Source organism: Calypte anna, chromosome 12, assembly GCF_003957555.1.
Source record: "Calypte anna isolate BGI_N300 chromosome 12, bCalAnn1_v1.p, whole genome shotgun sequence".
NCBI lineage: Eukaryota > Metazoa > Chordata > Aves > Apodiformes > Trochilidae > Calypte > Calypte anna.
In genome coordinates, this window is record NC_044258.1 from 12,206,330 (window position 1) to 12,230,810 (window position 24,481).

Consider the following 24,481-nt stretch of genomic DNA (forward strand, 5'->3'; position numbering starts at 1 on the left):
TGGGTAGCACAGTGATGTTCATGTACTGTGACTTCATGTCCTGAGCAGCTGTCAGGACCAGGAGGGCACATTAGCTGGGGCTGCTGACATCCCAGGACATTCTGAGTGATTTGTTGGCTGCCGTATTCAAGAGGAAATGTTCTCTCTCGGTGGCTGAGTTCTGCCTTTGAGCCCAGGCTATGGGGGTGCAGGATAACTTGTTGCTGCAAATTTTCCATAAAGAAAATCCATTGCTGTTGTTACAATATCCTGTTGGGTTTTTTTCCCTTCTCTGCCCACCTGGAACAGATGACAGCGGCCTCCTGGTGCACTGTATATCTGGCTGGGATCGAACTCCTCTCTTCATCTCCTTGCTGCGCCTCTCCTTATGGGCTGTGAGTACCTGTGACCTGCTCTGCTTCTGGGGCTGATTGCTTGGAGATTGATTGACCATGTCTCCAGGACATGGTGGAACAGTTCATGTTCCTTTTGCCTATCTTGGCTTCAGAGAGCGTGTGGCTTGGCTTTGACGTGTAGCCCAACATGCTGTCCTGCTGTCAGGCATGGTATGAGAGGCAGGTAAAGCAAGCCTGGCATCCCGGATCATCATGACAGTAGATTATGAATTCTCAAATCCCAATCCCCAGGGCTGCTACCTGGAAGCTGTTCTCATTTGCTTTGCAGGATGGACTAATCCACGTGTCCCTGGAGCCGTCTGAGATTCTCTACCTGACAGTGGCCTATGACTGGTTTCTCTTTGGGTAGGCACACCATGTTTTACTTGCATATGCATCCTTGCTCAGCAGAGGAGAAACCTTCAGGGAGTCATCTGTGGTGCTTGCTCACAACCAAAGGTGGATGTTGGGCAGCTCCTGGTGACTGTGACAAGAGGTGCTGAGGCTTTTCTTTTTTTGGCCTGGAGGCTCAGGCATCTGGCTGTTCTTGATGGCTTGTGCTCTTCTGCTGAGTCTGGCTTCTTGTTAGTGTGTTACTGAGGTTCCTTTGCTCTCTTTCCAGGCACATGTTAGTCGACCGACTCAGTAAAGGAGAAGAGGTGAGTGTCTGGCCTGGGGCAGTGGCTGAGCACTGCTTTATGTTCTCAGGGTATTTGCTTACTCTCACTGCCTGCTTCTGGTAATATCTCTGTTCTGACTGGGCTCTATAAAGACTGGAAAAATGAGGTAGGAGCCTTGCCCCATCACTTTCTGATGCAGAAGGTGTGGGAATGCTTTTCTCTCAGCCTACAGTTCCCCTGCTGTGCCGACAGTATTCAAGTCCCTGGTACAAGTCTGCTAGGACTTGCTGTTCAGCTCAGCAGTGAGAAGGGATGATGCTTAAGGCATGTGACTCTTGGGAACTTGGAAGTAAAGCTGTATGGTCTTGTGTGGTTGTCCTGAGTGCCAGCCCTCCTGCTTGCGTGCTGCAGCTGCATGTGGCTGGCATGTCACTGCAAGCTCATGGAGCAGCTTGTGCTGGTCCTGGTGTGTGTATTTAGCTGGGTGTATTTGTGGGTGCACAGGTGAGTATAGGAGGCAGTTAATATTAGTGGAACTAATTCTCTTAAAATCTTTCACTGTTTAACAGCAAAAAAATGATTGCTTTGACTATAGTTACAGAATACTGCAGCATCACTTTAGAGAGGCGGGGAGTATGTCTAACCCTGTTGCTAATCCTCTGCTCCTCAGACTCTTACCTCACTAGGGAATCCCCTGCTTCTGAACAGCAGAGCCAGGACCCTAGCCTATTTTCCAACTTTCAGGGATACAGGACTCCTGTACTAGTATCATTCCTCCCATTCATTCTTTCTCCAGAGCTCTGCTGGCTTGAGCCTGGCAGCTCTGCTCTGGTGCCTGCTTGGCCAAGGACAGTCGGTAGCTGGAGCAGGAGAGGGGGTGCATGGCTGCCTCTAACACTCCCTGCTCCTCGCTGCAGGAGAAGGGCTCAGCTCTGTGCAGGTGGATGGGGTGGCAGTGGCACAGTGGGGCAAATGCTGCAGAGCAGGCGGGTCCCTGGCCAGGCTGGGGACTGCAGGTTCTGTGAGGTGAAGGGGGAGCACTAGCCCTGCTAGCCCACTAGAAGGAGGGTGGCACTAGCCCTGCTGGTCCTGCTGGGTTTGCTGCTTACCTCAGTGTCTGAAGACCTTCTCTTTGGTTCTGCACTAATGGCATAGGTACTTGCTGTGTGCCTGCAACATGTGTGCAAGGCATTGATAAGGAGACTTGTTGTATGCCTTCCTTTCTGGGCCTCTCTGTGACAGGGAACAGAGGGTCAGTTTAATGTGCAAGAGAAGGCCCAGGATGGCATGGTGGTAGCCCATGGCACGCTGGAGGCTGATAGCTGCAGATTTCTTGCTATCTCCTTTGTGCCAGCACCTCCCTGCCAAGATAAGAGGCTGCATGGAGCCTCGGGTTCATTCCTGAACTGCTCTTTTCTTTCCTTTTGCTCAGATTTTCTTTTTCTGCTTCAATTTTCTGAAGCACATCACCTCTGAGGAGTTCTCTGCTGTGAAGTCACAGAGGTAAGGAGCCTGTGCCTGCTGCTGCATGGGCTGCAGAGCCAGAGAGCTTGTTAGTGCTGTTCCTTTGGGGAAATGGAAGCCCTGGTGTCCTGGCCCAGTTTTCTTTAATTTATTCTGCACTCTGAAGGCTGTGAAATGGGGCCGAGGCTTGTGAGGTGCCATGTTGTGCTCTGAAAAACTGTCCATGCTGAAACGTGCTCTCTGCTTAATGACTGTCCCTGGCTGCTTCAGCACGGGTGAACCCAGAGGTGTGTGCTCAGGCTGAGCAGGCTGCACAGTAAGCTCCAACAGCACTGCTGGGGGGAATGTAGTGGCTGTTTTTTAACACAGCACTAAACATTAACCCCTTCCTATTTCAGGAGAGTTAGAAAGAAACAAAGCCCACCCTGGAGGCTCTAAATAAGCACGTCTGCCTGCAGCCTGTTGCCACCTGCTCAGAGTCAGGCTGTGTGGGCTGGGACTGTTAGGAGGGTCGGATACTGCACGCTGGCCCCGTCCCCACCCCTCTGCCCCTGCACAGCCAACTCCCTGCTGCCCTGATCCACCCTGTGCTGCAGAGACCTGGCTACTGCCAGCCTTCAGGCAGCTCTGTGGCGTGGCTGAGGTAACTCTGCCTTTCCTTCCCCAGAAGGAAGAGTTTGCCACCCGGCTTCACCCTGGAAGAGATCTGCATGCTCAGTGAGTCCTGCTGCCAAGCATCAGCACCCCTGGGTGCTGGTAATGGTTGATGGCTTGGGGGCTTGGGTTCCCAGCACCCAGATGACTGCAAATGGGTATGCTTCCCTTGGGGCCTGGCAAGAACTTGTTCCCCAGGCACAGGGGAAGTGTCTTGCTTAAAGAGAGAAGTGAGTGAGGCCAGGCTGGCCTTCATGTGGCTGTTTTCTTTTCTTTAGAGCAGAGAGACCGAGGCAGCACCACAAGTCTGAGCAGTGACTTCTCCCTGGGGATGGAAAGTTCTCCTGGAGCAGCTGGGAGCTTCACCTATGAAGCAGTGGAGCTGATGCCAGCAGGAGCACAGACTCAAGCAGCATGGTGAGGAGTTAACACTCTGGGCTGGAGAACAAAAGGGACAGATTTTGAGTACAGTAGAAAAGATATCTCTGAAGTCTGCTCTAGATCTGCTTTCTGTGGCATAGGTTCCTGACAGTGGAGTGAGGAAGTTGGCTATCAGCCTTTGCTGCAACTTGTGCTGCACAACTTCTGCACCAAAAATTGGAGATACCTTATGTCAGGCTTCTGTAGGATTTTGTCCCCTGATGGGAATAAAGCAGTTTTGTTTCATTTTCACCAATTGCACTGTTAAGCTTCATCTGGAAAGGATTTCATTACTTTTAAAAGATGGTTCCAAACTACCAGAAAAAATTACATTTGGCAGCAGCCTCCTCAGAAGAAAAGTGGAGACAAAGTTTAGATGCCCTAAAATGAAGCTTAATCAATTTATGGAAAAGATTTCACAGGGAATGTCTGCCATTAGTGGAAGGTGGGCTGGGTGGCCAAGAATCCCCTCCTTATATATTATAACTTTAGGCCCCCTAATAGCACAAGGTGTGTGAGCTGAAAGCATGTTGCTGCCTGCAGCACTGCTTGGAGTTACTTCTGGGGGAGAGCATGAAATTCTCAGTGCTCCCTGTTGATAGAGGGTCACTTAGGACTTGCCTGGAGATGCAGGTGGGACTTGGGAAGATGTCTGGCAACTGTAGGATGAGCATTGTGCCTGCTTGTGGAGTTTCTGGTGCTGTTTGGGGATTTCAGAACTTTGCTGTAGGGTTGCCCCTCTCAGTTTAATTTTTCTCTTCTCTCCCTCAGCACATGTGAAGATGCTATTTTATATTGCAATTATTTTAAATTAAATCTGGGTTGTGCTGGAGGCAGTTGGAGGTCTTCTGGGATTGAGCCTGCAGCCATCCTGGTGGCAGCAACCTTTCTAAAGCACATTGTGATTTAATTTATAAAATGCTGAAGAGGGGAAGAGAGAATCTTCCTGCAGAATCATAAAATGCATACGGGGAGTCCCAAACTGTGCTTGCCAAGTGGGCAGCACAGAGTCCTCTTTGACACACAGGGCCTGTCTATCCACAGCAAAGTGTCTGCAGAAAGTAGAGAACAATTTTCCACTTTCCTGGCTGCAGGGCAGTAAACTGGAAGCGTTTGTGTTGCTCTGAGTGCTCAGGACATACAGGCTGGATCCTGCAGCATAAAACCTGCATGTGATTTTCACAAGATGTGAAGTGTCCATGCTGTGGGCATGAGCTTGGGGAAGGGATGACTGTGAGCCTTTGCCAAGAGTTCTTAGCAATGGATCTGGGCAGGGGTGCCCTGCTGCAGGCTGTAGTGGTTTTACAGTCTGGAGAACAGTTAGGGCTTGATACAATCTGAGTGAGCTGGGCTGTGCATAACATGAAGGGGGAGAGGAGGGGATGTGCTTCAGTGTGCTGTCCTGAAACAGGAAGCCTCAGCGTCTCCTTGCAGGGAGTGGCATGTGGTTTTTAACTGTACCAGCCTGTCTCTGTAGGCTGTGCTTGGAGATGTTGGCAGCTATGATAACGTGATATGAATGATGCTTGAGGAAGGCTGTGGCGTGATGCTTGAGGGTGGACACCCTTCAAGAAGTGAAGAGGATATCGTGCTTCCCACTGTACAATGAGCCTGTCTTTAGCTGCACTTGCTGACAGTGCTCAAGGTCTCAGCCAAAGCTGGGGTGCCCTGCCAGGTTTCAGGAAGAACTGCATCTTTTCTCCTTGAGTTTTTTTTTTTGCTTTAGACTTTTCCTTTTTACTTGAGTACATAGGGATGTCTTTGTCCAATTTGCTGTGATTCTGGAAGGGGAAAAAATTCTTGAGGGCCTTCCCGGAAAAAGAGGCAAGAAGGAAAATCTGAACACAGACTAGCAACGATGTGAATTAGTCCCAAATGTGTGTGGCTCTTTGGCATGTAGCTGGATGGTACTGTGAGGTAAGGCCTGATGCAGCAACAGAGAGTGGATCATGCCTGAGTTTGAATCTGCTGGCTAGAAAAAAAAGTCAGAGCAGTGGTGGGCTGTCAGCACAGGCAGGGAGAGGACTGAAAAGCACCTACAGCTGGAATGATTATCAGCATTGAGCACATGGTCAGAAGTGTGGTCAGAGGTGCCTGAAGGTAATCACTGAAAGGGAAAATAAGACTGGCATTGTGTTCCTGTCACCCTCATCAGTGGGCACAAACTCCCACCTGGGCTGAGCTCCTTGCCTAATACACTCTGCAGAGTTTAGAGCAGATTGAAATGGTCTTTCCCTGCTGGGAGGCCCCTTGCTTGAGGCATTTTTACCAGCTGGACTAAACAAAGCACTCCCTGTATGTGTGTGGGCTGATGCATTCTCCTGTCTCTGATTTCCAGGTCACGTGGATGTTGGTCTATAAAAGAATGAGCTAAGATGGATTGGGTTGAGCTCAGTGTACCCCCCTCACTGAGCAGTTACCCATGACTCATGGTTCCTTGGGAGGGAGGAGGGCAGGTCCACTGGGAACAAGAGCTTATAGCTACTGGGGTAAAAATCCAAACTGTTGTGAAAAGGCTTCCTAGTTGGAAGACATGGGAAAGCCATCTTTCTCACCCCAGTCCTCCATCCCACAGGAGGAAGAGCTGTGCATCATCACCACAATCTGTGCTCTGGAGCAGGGCACAGCAGTCTGAGGACAGGCGGCCTTCCACAGGCATGGTCGAAGTCAAGTACTCCAGTTCCTCTTCATCAACCCATTCTGATAACTTCCTGAGGATTGGAAGCAGCCCACTGGAAGTGCCCAAATCCAGGTGAGACAGGACAGAGTAGAGCATTTCTCAGCAAAGTGAGTGTCTGGTAAAGGGACTGCGGGGCTGCACTTATGTGGCTGTGAGAACCTTGGAGCACGTAGGTTTGTATCTACAGACAGGCCTTAGGGGCCTGGTCCTCTCTAGCCTGAACTTGTGTGAAACAGTGGCCATTAAACACAGAAATTCCTGCCCTGGCCCATTTAAAGGAGTGAGGAACTCTGCTGATAACAGCGAGGTGTCTGTTCTGCCTGTCCTCAACGCATGCCTGAGCTCCACAAGCTTTGGCATCTCTGCATCCTGCATGCTTGGAGCGTGCAGAACTTTCTCTGCCAAATGCATCTGCAGGGGTTTGAAATGTCTGTGCTATGGGGGGTAGGAGGCCTTGCACACCAAGTAGACCTCGCTCTGCATCTGTCCTGTCTCCCTTTCCACCTGCTGACCTTCCTGACACTGCAGGGGGGATAAACTCTGGGTGCTGGATGGCAAGCAGAGGTAGAACCTGCTGGGGGCAAGCTGTCAGCACTGTGCCAGCACAAAGGATTTCACCCGGAAGGCTGCGTGTTCCCGCTGGGCAACCGGGGAATGGGCACCCTGGACCTGAGCCTAATCTCATGCCATAACAAAGGCTCTTCTGGCACCCTTCTGGAGTCTGATGCTGTGGCAGGGCAAAGTAGAGTGGTGAGTGAAGCTGGGGAAGAAAGAACAGAGCCTGTGGAGCAAACACCATGTGTTTAGGCTGACAGGGGATAAAGAGGCTCTTAGATAAGAGGTTGCTGTTAACAGCATCAAATGTTTGTGTAGTCTCTGCAGGTTTTCCAATGACTCTTTTTCTAGTGATTCCCTTCTGAAACAGCCACCAGCCAAATTTTAGTTTTCTCTTCTCACATGGAAAATAAAAGACAAACAAGTAAAGCATTGAAAAATTTATAAGTCTTCCTTACCAGGTTTCTTAATTCTAGGGAAAAATCACTGACGGTTTTTGTAAATGATGTGAACTGTTCTCCCAGGGGAAAGAAATTTATAGGACGTTTTTGAGTCGTTGCTGGGGCCCACCTCCGCATTCTCTGTAAGATGAAACAAATCTCCCAAGAAGAGGACAACATTTGGAAGAAAAAGCAGCTTGTCTTGGGCACTGCTTTTATTCATGACGGTATCACCACAATTCCTCTGTGTGGTCCTATGCCATTCCCAAGACCTAACAGGCTGTTCGGTGCAGAGCTGGTAGCAAGCTTGCAGCAGTGCTGTGGGAGAAGCTGTTTATGATGCTTCAGCCATGCTTTGCTTTGCAAGAGCAAAGAGGAAAAGCTGAGCAACACTGCAGGAGAGGGCTCATCACACCATCCCTGCATTCCAGGGGCTCAGAGTTGGTAAAACCAGCAATTTCGTTTCTCTGGCTGTTTCTGGATGAGATGTCTATAAGTTTCTGGATTATTGGTGCCTGCTGGTGTCCAGTGTTCAAAACTGGCACTCTCAGGGGTTAAGGCAGCCAGCAAGCATGGTGGGTAACAGATAGCCAGTGGTTATGCATATAGCAAATGCATCTGCTGTAAATATTTCTTTCCAACCATTATGATAGGTTCTGCCATGGCACAAAGCTTTTTTTAGCCCTTAAACACAGAAAAATTTCACCACTCCCAATCCCAGTTTACTTTTGTGAAGGTCTGGGCTGTGGGGGGAAGAATGTAACTGAGGAGGGAATAGGGATAAAAAGGGAGCAAATGCTTTGCACAGCCTGAAACCAAGAAGACAAAAGAAGATAATCAGTTGTGAGACCAAAGTGGTGAAGTCACTACACACAAAGATGGTTGATAGTCTGCTGTGCTTGCCCTAGCTGGAGACTGTGTACACTTGGATGCTCTCCATCTCTGGGGTCACCTAGGTTTCTTCTACTCTTAGCAGTGTGCAGGCTGGAGAAGGTAAGCCTGGAGACCCTGTAGGCAGTGGGTGTAAATGTCAAGACAACAGCTTTGACAGCTTTGAATGGAGCTGCTCTTTCAAACCAACTCTCTGGCACATTCGTGTTCCTTTGCCTCCTAGTCCATTGCCAGATCAGCCAGACCATGGTCTGTGCCCTGCCTGCCTTCCCTGGGCTAACACTGGTAGCAGCTCTGCCAGCAAAGGACTTGAGCAGTGTGTTGCCTTGTCAGGATTTGGTATGGCTTGCACTTTTGGGGTCTCAGCATGGTACAGTTTGTCTCCAGAGAGAGTTTGTACCTTTCAACTTGGCTTTGGTCTCCCACTTGGACTATGTTAATCTGAATTTATGTGGTGAGCTCCATGCAGGTAATGGATATCACAGTACCTTCAGCCAATGTTTTCCGTCCTGAAGGAAAGGAGGACTCCCATTTTGGGTGCACAAGAAGTGTGTCTGTGATGGAAGGAAGGAAGAAATTCTCTCCCTTCACCCCCTGGAAGATGGTGGGATTAGGATGAGAAGTCTGGAGCACAGAGATTGATCATGATGCCAAAAATACCTTTATCTCTACGGTGCTGCTGGCAGGTTAACGCTCAAGGCTCTTCAGATGTAGAAACTACTGTACTTGACTTCCTAATCCTCTGGTTGTGTGGCCATAGCAACAAAACACTTAACCACTGCAGCAGCAGTTGAGAAAAAATGGTTACTTGTAAAATGGCAGCAGGCACCCTTCAGGTAGTTCATGTAAAGTAGTCCATGTTCTGGCAGGTAAGGGAGCTTCAGAGGAAATGAGAAGGCAAGCCAGCAGAGAGATGGGCAGGGCCTGGGAGGGGAGCTGCAGTGTCCTAAAGCAAAGTCACAAATGCCAAGGCAGCTGGTGGGACTCAACCCCCTCTCCTGGCCAGGCCATGTCAGCAGTTTGCTGTCATTCCCTCTTCTGGGTCCTGCTCTGATCCAGAAGTTCTGGATGCCCACAAATCCCGTGATGGTAAAATCACGTCTGCTGAAGGCAAATGTGCATGAAGATACTGCGTAGATTATGCGCAGAGTAAGACAAGGTGCTTCTTGTTCTACAAACAGAGCTCTGGGTATGGCAAACAGTGTGCATTGACTCGAGCTCCCAGTCTGTGAGAGGGCAGCAGCTTGCAAACCATGCTCTGTGTTTGCCTTTGATGCTAATAGTCTGAGTGTCCCATGACACTGCAGAAAAACCCTGTATCTGTGTCAGGGATTTAGTGTGTGCACATAGCACTAATGTGGATTAACAGATGGATAATCTTTGGTTGAATGTGCTTTTGCTAAGTCAATTAAACAAAACCCAAAGTACTGTGATCTGAAAAGTCGAGATCTGCAGGAGTTAAATTGAGGAGGATCTGCTTTAGTCAACAGGCACAGGGAACTCCCTCACTTGGAGGGTTGCAGGCAGTTCAGGCATGGGTCTGGAGGTAGTGCAGTGAGCACAGAGAGGGACAGGAGCTACTGCCTCTTGGTTTGGGTGTCTTGTTGGTAGTGATAAGGTTGCATGTGCACTGTGTCTTGTTCCTCCTTACCTGGCTTGGAAGCTGCATCTGTGATGTGACCACTTGGGATAGCAATCACAGCAGGAGAGGAAATGTTTACAGAAATGTTTTCTGGAATTATTGCATGACTTTTTTCTACAAGATGGGTTTGCTGGCTGGCACGTGACTGTGCTGCAATCAAAACTGGTTGTGCTTGCAGAGGACTGGCTGCTCAGGCATTGGGGCACTAACACAGGCTGTGGATAGCTGCCTGGGACTCAGCCAGGGCTCACTACAGCTCTCTGCCAAGTGCTCCTTGCCAGCACTTCCCACGCAAAGGTGGGGAGGGCTGCCCTTTACTCCAGGTTGCCACAGTCTGCCTGTGCGTATGGTACTTAATGCTTTGATTTGAGGCACAGAGCATATGCTGGCAAGTGAGCTGCTTCCCAAATAGTCCCAGGTGTGTAGAAATATGTCAGGTGAGCGGGGGCAGCACGAGGTAGGATGAGAGCTGAGCAGCTGGGCACTTGGCACTCAATCTCAAGTATGTATTAAGAAAGGGAAGGATTCTTGACTGTTGCTTTGCCTCCACTCTCGTCTATTCTCTAGTAGGCAAGTGTTCATGTGCTCTGAAACACTCTTTATCTTGTGCAGCATGTTGCATGGGAAGCACTGACCTAATTAAAAGGAACCATTCCAGGCTGTGAGTTGCCAGTTTATGGCCTGCTAGAGGTCCTTTCTTATGTGAAGGAACAGCTTGCAGCTCATCTCTGTTTTGCTAATCTAATTTTGTTAATCTTGCACTCTTGAGGGAGTTTCTTCCCACTCGTGGACCTGAAGAGGTGGGTGTGTGAAGCGCTGTTTCGTTCTCTTTCTGTCTGCCATTAGAAGTTTGTGGCAGAGGCAGCGACTTGAAGGCTTGCTGCATCTCATCTCCCTTAACCATGTCAGCTTTTATTCCCAAGACCCTCTGTGCTGTCCTTGCAGCTAGCCAGCTTCTGGTGTGGTTGTAATGTTCACAAATCTGTTGCTCTTACATGTTTTCTAGTCCTGGTGTCCCAAAAGCCCCAGCTTGCTCTGGGGCCTGAAGCCCTTTCTGGGTTTTTGCAGCAAGACTTTACAAAGAGCCTTCAGGGATAGAAATAACAGGGAGATTTTCATCTGACTGGATTGCACTGGGATGCAGTCACCCTGGAAATCTACTCTTGGTCTCAAGCTTTTAAGAAGCTCTGCTGCCCTGGCAGTGCAAAGGCAAGATTTCCCATGCCATGCCTTCCCTGCCTCTGTCATTCAGCCATTGCCCCTGCTGTCTCTCGAGGCTGTTCAAGATGCTTGTTGGTTGTGACCCTTCCTCAGGACCCTCCCTTGAGAAGGCATTGAGGGTAGGGGAGGAAGTCTGCCACAGTGTCTTAGCTTAGCTGGGTGGGCTCAAAAATCTGAGCCAGAAAAAAAATGACCAGGACTCATTGCACAGTTAGTTTATTCAGTTAATCACAAGTGTTTATTCTGCTGCCTGGAGATGAGACACAACTGGGTGCTTTGAACTGTTAGTCTCATATTCTGTTAGGTTAGATGTAGCTTGACTAAGTTTGCACAGCTGTTTAACAGGGTTGGGGACCCCAGGAGGGGTTAGAGAGCCACTGAGTGTCTTGCAGGAGGTACACAGTGCTCTTATGAGCCTGTTGAAGAAAGGATTCAAGAGGTGAATTGCTCCATCTCGAAGAGCTGCTTTAAGATGAGCTGACAGCCATCGAAGGTGACCAGCAGCTGGAAGCTGAAACCCCACACCCTGCTCACAGTCTTTAGCACAGTCTCATCTGACCAGTGCAGTTCATGATGCTGGGCAGAGGAAGTTTTTACTGTCGCTGGGGCCCTGGACCAGGTCTTGTTCCTTCATTTACCAGGCAGTCTCCTAGGCAGGCTCCTGATACTGCTCTCCCTTTGTGAGAACCACAGAACTCTGCTCAGTTCCCTTCACCTGGAAATCCAGTGGTAGTCCAAGCCCTCCTCTGCCACTCAGAGTCTCCCTCTTCAAAACCTTTCTGTCTGACCCCAAACCTTTCCTCTGTTTAGCAGCTCATTACTTTTCTGACAGAACCATGTCCCCATCTACTTTCAGCCCCAGCCCATTGCCTACAGACCTCTTCACTGCTTTAGCTCAAACTCATCTCACTGTGAGTGACACTCCTGTTTTTCCTGTCTGACTGTGCTGTACTCTATAGGAGGTGGCATCCTCCTCCTTCCTCTGGACTGAAGCAGTTTTGTCCTTTTTTCCTGGTTTCCTGCACTATTACCACTGCACTTCAAACATGGCACTGTGCTTGGGACCCAAATGCTCTGCCTGCTCTCCTCCTTCCTGCTGACCTGCTCAGCTTTATCTTCCAAAGGCAGGGAGAGGGGGGTAGGTGCCACTGAACAGCTCTTTCCCTGATGAATTCGTTGCATCCCAGGGATGGTAATCCCTATCTGGCTTGCAGAAGGTCTTTCTAAGAGTCTGTGCTGCTGTTCTGCTTTCAGTGAAGTGCCCTCACTCCTGCTGCAGCGTTACGTATTCCAGGAAAAACAGCTTTTTGCAAAAGGGGTTCTCCCACTACTTAAATATCCGCAGCCCCCTCTGAACCTCACTACTCATTCATCAAGCAGCCAAAGAAGAGCTGTGCAAGGCAGGTGAAGATCTACTCCTTCCTTTTTCTTCTATGATGCCTTTCCAGAGCCTGAACTTCCAGGCAGTGGTGTCACCCCCGACTTGCAGCTGTGGAAATGACAATGCAGTGACTGGAAGCTGACATGCAAGGAGCTGTGTGACTTCTCCACTTGTGCAGCCAGCTCAGGGCTGTGTTTCAGACTTCTTGAACTTGCCCCTATAGATCAGGCCAGTTAAATGGCAGGCTTGGAATTAGATTGAGATAGCAAATACGTTTCCTGCTGTGCCTCTCCCCGCACCCTCCCCTTCCCATCTCGCTGAGGTCCTTCTTGCTGTGGGAGATACTGTCTTTCTCACTGTTCTCCTGGTCTCTTGGGGAGCAGCTGCAGTGCACCACTGCTATTCTTAGCTGAGAAGACAGCGTGCAAGTACCTGGCCCAGCAGAGCTGGAGCTGGTGCACTGCTATCTGCCCAGCAGATCTTAGATAAATTATCCAGAAGATCTTGGTAGTGTGTAATTGAGCCTGCTACAGGCTGTGCTTCCAGCTATGTACACTCTTCTGTGCAGCAGGGCACAGTAATTGCTTGCTCTCCAGAAGCCAAGCGCTCTGGGTTTGTCTCAAGTGATTATGCCCTTTTCTCTGGGATTTTGGAGGGGCTCATCAGATTCAGGTATCAGATGTCATGCCTTCTCCTTTGCTAGCGGGAGGTTGCATCCATCAATTATCCTCCCTTGGCTATTTTTTCCTGTCCTAAAGGTGTTTTGCCACCTGGTTTCTCATGCAGTCCGTTCTTCTGACACAGGAATGAAAAGATCTTCAGATGTTGGGGGTGGGTGAGTGGGTGGGTGCCGTGGGGATGTCTTGAGCAGAGTCTGGCTCTGTTCAGATCTGGTGCAAATGCCTCAGGAGTGATCTGCCTTCTAACGGCTTCCAGATCAAGAATCTCTTAGTCTTTCTCAGCACTAACCAAGTCACAACTCTGGTTCTCCACCAAGCCTTGCCACTGCCCCAGGATGTTCTAAGAACTACACCAAGCAACAGGAGGATGCCTCTTGTAGAACACGGTGTCCACATCTGTGAAGGATCGGTGGCAGGACGTGCCGTTGCATCTCACTAATGGGTTTCACAGTTCTGCATGGCCAGCTGTTTCTTGCTGGCTCTGTCCTGTCCAGCTCCAGTGTGCTCCTGCTGCTTTTGTCAGCCCCAGCCAGCTTGGCTCTCCCCTTGCTTTCAAAGGAAAGGCTTGGCCTGGGGCCCGGCCAGTGCTGCATGTTGCGCCCTGGTCCCTGAGTGTCAAAGCTGCTGGCACAGGTGCTGCTGGCACAGTGCTGCTGGCAGTCAGCCCAGCAGGTCCCTGGCACTGGCGAGAGGAGTGTGGCTGAATGACCTGACTGATGGCACCGTCTCCCTCTCTCTCTGCCCCAGATCGGCGGACCACTCTCTGCCCGGATCTTCCGTTTCCACAGACTTTGGCAGCTGGCAGATGGTGACAGGGTGTGGCAGTATTCGGGAGCAGGCAATCCTGAGTGCAGACGCCTCTCTCCCTTGCAGCTTCCCGGATGAATCCCCTAGCACTTGCCTGTAAGTGTCTCAAATGCAGGATCTCTCCTTGGGTCTCTCAGCTGGCTGCCAGCGCTGGAACTTTATCACCCTGGCACTTCTGAAGAAGCCTGGGAGCCTATAACAAGCTGTCCCATCTTCCTTGCCTTGAGGCTTTCCATCCACAAATTGAGTGACTGAGCACTCTTTGCTTATGTTGAACTCTGAGAGAAACCAGCATTTTCTCTGTCTAATGATGGGGGGGTGCACTTTGCTTTCTGTAGGAAGAGGTGGCTTTCCTCTCTTCCCTGAAGATGCTGAATCTGGGCATTATCAAGTGCATTTGCAGATGCATGCTTGTCAGCACCCAACTGGTTACCCAGATTTTCTTGCTTTTGAATCTTGCTCATCTCCATCTCCCTGCTGGGGTCAGGTCCTTTCTACAGTAAGAGAGGAGCTGTGCTTCTGTCACCCTGATTTTTGTCTGACTGCATACAGCATCATTTGCAGGTGCTGCATCTGGCCAGTGCAGAGCAAACAGAGGCCTTGCATCTGGCCATGGAGAATGGCTGGGAGGCAAATGTTCTTCCCCAAATAGAAAGTCACCTCTCTGGAAGCTTGAAAGACAGGAGGTATGCTTTAATTGCTGATAGAGGAAAACCTTGTGCCTTCAGGCTGCAGACTCTCAATCAAGAAACTGAAATGGCAGATCAGGGGCTGCTGCTAGCAAGCTGTGCTGCCAATCACTTGCAGTCCCTTACTGAGACCAGAGTACATGCTTTGGAGGCAGAGGACAAGTGACATGAAAATCAACATTCCCTGTGAAACAGGCCAGCAGCCCTGGCTCGCCTGCTCTCATGACTGTGCCGTGGTGCTGAGCAGAGCAGAACAGAGCATCTGCCTCCCAGGTTATGGTGAAGCTACAAAATTCATGAATTGGCAGATCAAAGAATTGGGAGAGATTTTGGACATGGTCTGGGCAGGATTTGCTCTCCTCCTTTCATGAGGACATTCTTAGCTGCAGGTGTTTGGAGATAGGGACCAAGGGTTACCTCAGTTAGTGACTGCTTTTGCTGTGTCCTGGACCTGGGTGTGCTTGGTGGTTGCTGATCACCAGAAAGTTGTTGCTACCCTTAGAGTTAGACCTAATGCCAGGATAGGGAATTCAGTAGAGAGAAATGTGAACTGAAGCTGAGCTCTGAAGCTGCTGCTGATGCTGAGACTGTAGGCTTGTGCCATTTGAAGTCTGTCTGTTTGGGACAGCCAGGTCCAGGGAACAGTGGTAGTGGTGCTTCCCCATTGAGTGTGCAGCCGATGCTGCAAATGCTTTGCCCTCTTCAGCTCTGCTGGGGAGCTGTGGGGTGCTCAGGTCCTGGGAACCATTCAACTGCAGCTGCTGGGCCCAGGCACTGTTTGGAAGGGATGATGAGTTCCCAGGGATGGTGTGTTGAGCTTGACCTAGGGCCTCCATTCTCTCTGCTCCTGTATCAGCTCTGTTTGCTCAGGAGCCCATTATGGTTTTATCCCAGTTTTTCACAGCCCAGCACAGTTTTGGGAAAATTAGATTCCATTTAAGTTCCCACTTTACATCTCAGCTGGCAGCAGCTCGATGAAGGTACTCTTTTCACAGCCTACTTCTTGTGCTTGTGTGGGGCTTGTCAGGGCTTACTTTAAGCTGGGGCTTTGACAGCCTCCTCTCATCCTGCACCCTGAGCTGCAGGCGAGCGGGCAGGCTGTAGGAAGTGTAGTGGGGCAGAGCACTGAGGATTTGGCAGAGAAGTGCCACCTGCCACCCTGCTTGAACTGCTCGGAGTAAAAGGGTGTAGCCGGGCTTGGTGTCAAGCAGTCGGTAGCCACTTGACCCTGTGCCTTGGAGTGTCTCACTCTGTGAAAGAAACCTAAAAGTCTAAATACAAAACTTGTCTTGTGAAGAGGTGTGAGAGCCAGAAGATGTGGGACCCAACTGCTGCACGCCCTCGCTTACCTCTGCGCGTGACATTTCAGATCACTGTACTCGGGTGCATGTAAGTCCTGCTTTCGTGTAGCTAATTTCTAATGCTGGCAGGTTTGCGAGCTGCATGTCCTAATTAGGTTGCCAAAAAAGCATCTTTTTAATGTGTTTAGATATGTTGCCTTTTTTCTTTTGCCCTCTGGCTTCTCTTTATTATCAGACACTGTAAACAGCGGCCCGGTTGGCTGCCTCGGCATCGCTTGCTGTTTATAGGCCTCCCACCATATCCTCTTGCTGCTGTTTCCGGACCAAAGCTGTTGGCTGTGGGTGGTTAACACTTCCATTCAAACGAGCTGTGCCAATTTATAGCCAGCCCAGGCGCTGGGAGAGATTAAAGAGAATTTTTTATGAGGAAGGTTCGCACTGTGCCCTTGGAGTGACCTTTGAGGAATGTCTTATTCTCTCTGGGAACCACTGGCATGTTGCAGCAAGAACCGTTTCAGGCCAGAGCGCTTGCAAGAGCTGCCTCTGAACCCTCGTCCTGCTTTCCCCTGCTCCCTTTGCTGAAATGTTGCCTTCCCTCCTCTCTCTTCCATCCCCACCCCCCCCCTGCCCCTAACCAGGTGCATGGATCAGCTGGAGAGGAGAGCAGGTCCCAGGGGAAGCAGTGCCCTACTCCTGCTTGCAGAGAAGTAAAATGCCGCTCAGCTCTCCTCCTTCCACAGCTGCAGTGCTCCTGGGGGCTTCTGTCACCTTGTCTGCCCCATCTCATGGTTCCCCCTTCCCCAAAACTGTCTGTGCCAGCACAAGAGTCGGAGGCTAGGGCCAGGGGGATTGAAGGATGGTGGCAAATAGGTTGGAAGCAATGGTCCAGGCTCCCCCTGGGAAGGCTGTGCAAGGAGGGGAGGTAGATGGCACTTGGCTGACGTCAGCCAGTGCCTGCTTGGCAAAAGCAGCACTTTCTGTATGAGCCATGGCCTTGTGAGCACCGTGGTGGTGAGGGAAGGTGAGGGGGTGGGAGGGCAGGGTGAAGGAAGAGACCTGGGGAGACCAGGAGGATGGTGCTGCAAAGGGCTCCATGGCAGAGCCTTGGGTTGAGTTGGGTTGGACAACGAGGTAGCAGCACCAGCTGCTGTAGCAGAGCTGCCCCAGCCCCTGGAGCCAGCCCTGTGGGCGGAGCCTCAGCCCTGCCTCCAGACTTCTGCCCCCCATGCGGGACTGGAGCTGGGATGGGGAGAGGGGCATCTGCAGTCTCTGACCTCCGCCTTCTCTCTCCTAGGCTGGTGTCAGCAAGCGACCGTGAGTCCCGGCTGGAAGAAGTGCGTTCCACCTTTCTAGCCAGCTACAGCCGGACCATTGGCCTGAAGGCCGTGACCCCAAGCTCCTCGGGGGCAATCGGTGGCCTTCTCGAGCAGTTCGTGCGGGGCGTGGGACTGAGGGGCAGCAGCACGCTTTGAGTTCACGGACGGAACGTTCCCTGACCGCTGGCTGGAGATCCGGGGCTGGCAGCTCCCCTGGGCCCAGCCCTGGGACCCTATTCCCGGTGCGGGCACCTGCAGCCCCCAGTGCCCGCTGCCGCCCGCCTCTGCCTGGGGCTGGGGGAGCGCGGGGGGCTCCGGCTAATCTCTGCAGTAAAGACACACGAGCTGAGCCCTCTCCTGCCTCCTGTCTGGGCTGCGGGCGGGGGAGGGCGGCCGGGGGGGGGCGGCGGGAGCGGCTCCGCCGGGGGCGCCGCTCACTATAAATAGCCCGGCCCACGCCCCGGGAGCGGCGGCACCGAAATAGCACCGAGCCAGGACCGTGACCGGGAGGGAGCTCCCGGCGGGGCGGGAGTCGGATCTGATCTTCCGCCGCACCGGGTTGGGCGCGGATCTGAGCCCGCGGCTCCGCTCGGGAGGTCCCGGTGGGAGGCTGAGCAGAGCTGGGGCTGAGCCCCCGTGCCGCGGTCCCCGGGGCCGAGCCGTCGCTGGTCGGGACGGTCCCCAGGGCCGAGCCCTCCCCCTTTCCGGTGCCTGCGGTGTTGCTGCCGGCAGGGCTGTGCCGAACCGTTTCGTGCCCGTACCCGGTGCAGTGCCCGGTGCCGTACCGTGCCGCGCCCGCCCCCGGGCGCGCCCGCCGAGGAGGCGGCGCGGAGCAGCGGCGGCGCCCGGGCGGGGATGGCGTCTCCGGGAGCGCTGGAGCCGGCGGCAAGCAGCGTGCCAGGCACCAAGGTGGAGCTCACCGTGTCCTGCCGGTGAGCCGGGATAGGGGGACCGGCGGGCGGGCGGGCGGGCACGGGGTGGGTGTGAGGGGCGCGGGGTTGCGCCGCGGAGTGCCCGTGTCCCGCGGTACCCGCTGCCCGCTGGGCAGCCCCCGGCCCTGGGGGAGGGAGGGCTCCAGGTCCTTCTGGCTGCCCGGGCACCGCTTTGTGCCGCGGCGTCTGCCCGAACCCCTTCTGCCACCCGGGGAGAGGTCCTGTCCTCTCCGCGGGGTCCCGGGGGATGCTGGCACCGGGTGCGGCTGCTTGGAGGGACTCGCTGCCGGCACCCAGGGATGGGACGTGGGACAGCCCTGCTCGGGGTGCTGCTGGTGGGGCTTAGGGTGATTGCTGGCTGCAGGCAGGTTGCCCGGCTCTGCCCCACTCTGTGAGAGCCATGGGAGGCAGCAGGGGCAGGAGCAGGTCAGTGTTGTCCCATGGTGGGACAGGTTCTTTCTTCAGGGGAGGTGTTGCTTGGTGCCTCCAGCTTCTGGTGGGGTCCACGGGGCAACAAGCAACGGCTGCTGAGCAGATCTGTCGGTGGCTAAACACAGCCCGGCAGAGGCACCGCTGGCCTCGCTGCCTGCAGCTGGGGGGTCCGATAGCACCGGCCTCTTGAGCAGTGGCATCCCGCATGCTGGAGGCCTGAACTAGTGGTTGCCGTGCCCCCTGCCTGCAGCAGAGCCTCTGCCCTCCCTGCCTGCCCTTTCAGGCAGCGAGCCGAGGGGCTGCGGGACCTGGCAGCTCCGAGCAGGGGCCGGGATTCGGTTCTGGAGACAGCCCAGGGCAGGGGCAGGCTTCGGTTTTGTGGCTCCCGAAGGACTCAGCTACATGGGGAGCCCTGGAGGTCTCTCCCCTGTGTCCCTGTACCTACAGGCTGAGACCTGCGGCCAGCAGCCATGCTCCGGCCCACCCTATGCGGCCACCCCGGGAGTTTCAGGAAGGATCCCTGTGGAGCTGGTCACAGCCCTCAGTACTTTCTGTTGTCACACCGTGTGAAAGACAAAGATCAATCACTTCTGGCAGCTGCTTAGGGGACACAGAGCTCGTCCCCTCTGGCTGCCCAGCCCCTGCTCTAAGTGTCTCCTTTCTTCTCGCTCCTGTGCCCCACCATTAGCCGTGCTCCCACTGCCCGGGTGCAGCAGGCACTCAGCTTGTGCCAGCAGACGATGGAAGGTTTCATACTCTAAAAGGGTTCCCTGTCATGTTTAATCACTGTCAGTGCTGGATATGCTGCTCCCTGCTCACCCCGCTGTCCCGCCAAACCCTTGGTGGGAGTCAGCACAACCCCTGGGCTGCTGGGGCTCTCAGCTTCAGATGCCAGCATGGCCCCCTGGTACGGTGCTGTCCCATGATGGTGGGGGAGGACGTGGGGACTCACTGGGGCTGGGCAGGTGGCACCAAGGATGGCTCACGCCTGGCTCCATCCCTCCAGGAACCTGCTGGACATGGACACCTTCTCTAAGTCTGACCCAGGTGGGTGTTGGGGCTGGGCAGGGGGCATGGCACAGCACAGTTGCAGCACAGCAGTCCAGCTCTGCTCCTCTTTCTGCAGTGGTGGTCCTCTTTGTGCAGAGCTCAGGGAGCAGCGAGTGGAAGGAGGTGAGCAGGGACCTTCTTCTGGGTCCCCGGGGATGCTTCCAGCCCTGTACCAGGGGTGCTGCTGCCTATCCATGCCCCTGCTCCTGCCTGATCCCTTAAACAGGCCCATATGGCCACTTGCATCCATGCTAACGATAATGATCCCTCTGTATCCATGATCCGGTCCCGCCAGCAGCATTAATCTCCCCACTGGGATTAGCACCAGGGCAGCTGCGAGGGAGAGGGGCTATGGAGGGGGGGGGGGCTGCTCTCACCTCTTTCTCCACAGTATGGGCGCACTGAGGTGATTGACAACACCCTGAACCCTGACTTTGTCCGCAAGTTTGTCCTCGACTACTATTTTGAGGAGAAGCAAAACCTCCGCTTTGATGTGTGAGTGGGGTGTCTGGGGAAGGGCTCAGCCCAGGCTCGGGGTGGAACAAAACACCGAGTCAGTAATAAATAACCATAATAAATAAATAAGCATAATACATAATGACAATAAATAAGCATACAGTGGTGAAAAGTACAGCAGGTGGGGGTAAGTGGGGCTGTGTGCCAGGGCTCAAGGCTCTGCTCTCTCATCACCAGCTACAATGTGGACTCCAAGAGCTGCTCCATTTTAAAGCAGGTGAGCGCAGCCCATGCTGGGGGACACATGTGTTGACACCCCAATGTGATGCTGCAGTGGGGCATCCCGAGGCTGTGCCCTGTCTGGGTGCTGTCAGGGGGGAGAGGTGTCCCTGGCTTTGTGAGGCTCTAACCTGTTCTTCATCTCTCCATGCCCCATGGGGACTGGCAGAAGGTAGGTGCCCACCACCCACCAGCCCTTGCTCTGCCCTGGGACCCTGGACCATGGGGATGCCAGGCAGGGCAGGGTGCAGGATCCAGGACACACCATGGGGATGCAGGAGAGGTGTAGAGTGGCCTGAGGGGTCCAGAATGGCATAGGTCTGGAGGAATGAGTCTAAGCCTTGTGGGGTGGCTGGGGGGGGTCAGGGACACAAGCTTTCAGGGCTGTGGGACAGCTCCAAGAGGAACAGATTGGGTCCAGAGCACATGGAGTGGGCACCTGGGGTGGTTCTGGAGGTACAGGATAGGTCCTGGGCAAGGGTGTGGCTCTTGGGACCCTGGGTGGGATCCAGGGCACTTGGCACAGCCACAGATGGAGGTAGGTCGCATGGGCAAATTGGGAGGGTGAGGGGTGGGTGCGGGTGGTTGGGAGCTGTGGCAGAAGCCCCCAGCATCTCACAGTGCTGTACTTGGTGCACAGGACTTCCTGGGCCAAGCATTTGTGGCGCTGGGGGAGGTGATCGGGTCCCAGCGGGGCCGCCTGGAGAGAGCCCTCACGTGAGTCATTGCCCATGGCAGGGAAAGAGGGGGTTCCCCCACCATGTCCCCAGCCACTGGCTCCATGAAACCCCATCCCTTTCACACAAAACATCCCTTGTGAGTGCCAACCATGGGGCACAAGCCCCAACCCCAATCCAACCTCCTGCCCGCCCCATCCTCCTTGTCCCCAAGCTGAGCTGGCACCTCTGGTCCCAGGGGGGTCCCAGGGAAGCGGTGTGGGACCATCCTGCTTCTGGCTGAGGAGCTGAGCAACTGCCGGGTGAGTGTCCTGGCAGTGGTGAGGTGGGGGCTGCACAGCTCCCCTGGCACAGAAGGCTGCTGGGGCTGGGAGCAAGGAGGTGGCCAGTGGTGATGGTCCCCTTCCCCAGGACATCGTCACGATGCAGCTATGTGCCAACAAGCTGGACAAGAAGGACTTCTTTGGGAAATCCGACCCCTTCCTTGTCTTCTACCGCAGCAACGAGGACGGCACGTGAGCACGGGGAGCACAGCAGGGTGGGCTGGGTGCCGGTGTGGCCATACAGTGAGCCAGCCCTGCCCTGTCCCCACAGCTTCACTATCTGCCATAAGACAGAGGTGGTCAAGAACACACTCAATCCGGTGTGGCAGCCCTTCACCATCCCCGTGCGTGCCCTCTGCAATGGTGACTACGACCGGTACGGGGACAGGGAGTGGGGTGTGGTGGGGATGGTGGCAGGGGTGGCCGTGGGGCCAGAGCATGTCCTTCATGGGTTTGGCCCCTCAGTGGCCAGCAGCTCAGAATTGGGTCCTTATTGGGTTTTAGTGGTTTTTCCTCTTTTGCAACCCAAATTACATAAAGGCATCCCCCTCCTTTCCAGGGCCCCAGCCGTGACCCAGATTTTCCATTTCCCTCCCAGCACAGATGCAGGGCAGCTCTGCCAGAGGCTGGCTGCAGGGTGGGCTGTGGGGTGGGTGTCACCAAAGCAGGGGGGCTGGGGGCAGCTGTGCCAGCCAGGCTGGTGGCTCACCCTCTGCCTGCCTTTGCTTTCAGGACAGTGAAGATAGATGTGTACGACTGGGATCGGGATGGGAGGTGAGGACACACCTGTGGGGTGGTGGGGGACATTGGGGTGCTGCTGCTTCCTGAGGTGCCCCTCACTGGGGTGCTTGGCCCCATGCCCCTCCCACAGCCATGACTTCATCGGGGAGTTTGCCACCAGCTACAGGGAGCTCTCCCGTGCACAGAGCCAGTTCACGGTGTATGAGGTAGAGTGGGGGTCTGGGGTGGGGGGCCCAGGGAGGGCAGCCCACACGAGGACTGAACCCTCCCTGCACCCACAGGTGCTGAACCCCAGGAAGAAATGCAAGAAGAAGAAATACGTAAACTCTGGCACTGTGAGTGGGGCCGGGGCACTCCTGCGGGTCCCACAGATCTGCCCCCTGTGCTGTGCCCGCCAGGGGGGGTAGGAAGAACTGGGTCTGACCTTCCCATGCCCACAGGTGACACTGCTCTCCTTCTCCGTTGAGTCCGAGTTCACCTTTGTTGACTACATTCGGGGCGGGTGAGTGGGGGGCTGGTTGCCCCCTTGCTCCCTGAGACCCCCACATGGGCGAGGGTCTCGGTGGTGATGGTGCAAGTGAAACCTGGGGGTGATTAGGGGTAGTGGGGCTGGGGAGGGGGGTGCAGGATGGCAGCCCCTGGCCCTGGGGTGCTGGATGGGGGATGGGGCAGGGGGGGCCCAGGTGATGATTCCTGAGGCAGGGGACACACACACACCATGCCGTGGGGCTGGAAGGTGGTGTCCCTGTGCCGTGGGGCTGGCAGCCTCCCTCGCTCTCCCCCCACAAGGACGCAGCTGAATTTCACCGTCGCCATCGACTTCACGGCCTCCAATGGTGAGTGCAGCCAGTGCAGGGGGGGCCCCTCTGGCATGGCTGTGGGGTGGGTGCTGATGGGTGCTGTGCTGCAGGGATGCCGTCGCAGCCCACCTCGCTGCACTACGCCAGCCCCTACCAGCTGAGTGCCTACGCCCTGGCACTGAAGGCCGTGGGGGAGGTCATCCAGGACTACGACAGTGACAAACTCTTCCCTGCCTATGGCTTTGGTGCCAAACTCCCACCCGACGGCAAGATCTCCCACCAGTTCCCCCTGGTGAGCCCTTGGGGTGGGGGGGAACGGTGGGTCAGGGGTGCCCACTGCATCCTGCAGCTGAGGGATGCAGTGGTTCCCCTTGGAGGCACTCAGATTACCTGTCCCCATCCCCCAGAACAACAACGTGGACAACCCCAGCTGTGCTGGCATTGAGGGCGTGCTGGAGTGCTACCTCCAGAGCCTGCGCACTGTCCAGCTCTATGGTCCCACCAACTTCGCCCCCGTCATCAACCAGGTGGCTCGGTGAGCACTGGGGGACTCTGCTTTTTGCCATACCCAAATGCCACCAGTCCTGCAGTGGAGTGGGCTCCCCCATACTGGTGGGACTGCTGGTGGGACCCCATCCCTTATCCCCATAGAGCGGCTGCACAGGTGACTGATGGCTCACAGTACCACGTTCTCCTCATCATCACGGATGGTGTCATCTCTGACATGCTGCAGACCAAAGAAGCCATCGTCACTGTGAGTGCACCTGCATCACCATGAGTTCACTCCATGCTGGCTGCTGCCCTGACTGTCACTCTGCTTTTACTTCACAGGCTTCCTCCTTGCCCATGTCCATCATCATTGTGGGAGTGGGTCCTGCTGAGTTTGAGGGTGAGTTGGGGCTTGGGGACATCAGGGAAGGGGGACAGAAACACTGTCCCTTTCTCCAGGACACTAAAGGCATCCAAGAGGAAGGGATAGTGTTTCTGTCCCTGGTGGCCATCCCACTGAATCCCAGTGACACCAGCTGTCACTCTCTAGCCATGGAGGAGCTGGATGGTGATGAGGTACGAGTGTCTTCCCGGGGACGCTATGCTGAGAGGGACATTGTGCAGGTAACACCAGCACTGAGCCTGGTACCACCACATGTTCAGCCCCTCACTGACCCCTGCATCCACAAGGATGTTTCCAACAAGACTGCAATCTTCTTTTCCCTTGAAGTTTGTGCCATTTCGGGATTATGTGGATGACTCAGGAAATCAGGTGCTGAGCATGGCCCGCCTGGCCAAGGATGTGCTGGCTGAGATCCCTGAACAGCTACTCTCCTACATGAAGACCCACGACATCAAGCCTCGCCGTGCAGAACCCCAGTAGCTCCTCCATGGGCCATGGGGTCAGCTGGTGGGCAAGAACATGTGTCACTGTCCTTCTGCCAGTGACCAGGGCTTGGCCATGGAGATGTGGACCCCTCAAGGGTGACAATCAGCTGCTGCAGCTGGTGAACAGGACTGGGACCCTCTTCTTCTGGGAGCACGACCACGGGACTGGACGTGCCTGGCCTGCAGCAATGCCTGGCACGGCGGGGCTGGCTCGGACTGTGCTGTCCCTCACCGTGGGGCAGGGGCTGTTTAGTGGGGCCATGGTGTGTCCCCCGGGAG

The 24,481-nt window shown here is 54.3% G+C and overlaps 2 protein-coding genes across 3 annotated transcripts in view; both read left to right on the forward strand.

Moving 5' to 3' along the window:
• Positions 1-17,476, forward strand: part of MTMR14 (myotubularin related protein 14) — a 31,544-nt gene extending 14,068 nt beyond the window's left edge. Inside the window, exons 11-19 of one of the 2 annotated variants that reach the window (XM_030458560.1) lie at positions 289-374; positions 664-740; positions 997-1,033; positions 2,427-2,497; positions 3,126-3,175; positions 3,391-3,529; positions 6,108-6,284; positions 13,770-13,925; positions 17,114-17,476. In XM_030458560.1, coding sequence (XP_030314420.1) covers positions 289-374; positions 664-740; positions 997-1,033; positions 2,427-2,497; positions 3,126-3,175; positions 3,391-3,529; positions 6,108-6,284; positions 13,770-13,925; positions 17,114-17,291 — 971 coding nt within the window. In that variant the 3' untranslated portion in view covers positions 17,292-17,476. The remainder of the gene's footprint in view (positions 1-288; positions 375-663; positions 741-996; positions 1,034-2,426; positions 2,498-3,125; positions 3,176-3,390; positions 3,530-6,107; positions 6,285-13,769; positions 13,926-17,113) is intronic. The other variant, XM_030458561.1, reaches the window with a different exon arrangement.
• Positions 17,477-17,990: 514 nt separating this feature from the next.
• On the forward strand, positions 17,991-24,197 carry CPNE9 (copine family member 9). Its single transcript, XM_030458351.1, has 21 exons — positions 17,991-18,067; positions 19,506-19,546; positions 19,626-19,672; positions 19,941-20,044; positions 20,243-20,282; positions 20,454-20,456; positions 20,925-21,001; positions 21,200-21,263; positions 21,373-21,476; positions 21,556-21,660; positions 22,017-22,058; positions 22,156-22,231; positions 22,307-22,360; positions 22,466-22,527; positions 22,815-22,861; positions 22,936-23,117; positions 23,233-23,360; positions 23,477-23,579; positions 23,657-23,714; positions 23,865-23,938; positions 24,045-24,197. The coding sequence occupies exons 1-21, from the start codon at positions 17,991-17,993 to the stop codon at positions 24,195-24,197; spliced, it is 1,641 nt and encodes a 546-aa protein (XP_030314211.1).
• Positions 24,198-24,481: the final 284 nt, after the last annotated feature.

What these genes read in the sequence shown, in the direction of transcription:
- CPNE9 (XM_030458351.1), top strand. Translation starts at nt 17,991, where the DNA reads ATGGCGTCTCCGGGAGCGCTGGAGCCGGCGGCAAGCAGCGTGCCAGGC. An exon ending in GAGCTCACCGTGTCCTGCCG is followed by an intron (nt 18,068 to 19,505) that starts GTGAGCCGGGAT and finishes CCATCCCTCCAG; the next exon opens with GAACCTGCTGGACATGGACA. An exon ending in CGACTTCACGGCCTCCAATG is followed by an intron (nt 22,862 to 22,935) that starts GTGAGTGCAGCC and finishes GCTGTGCTGCAG; the next exon opens with GGATGCCGTCGCAGCCCACC.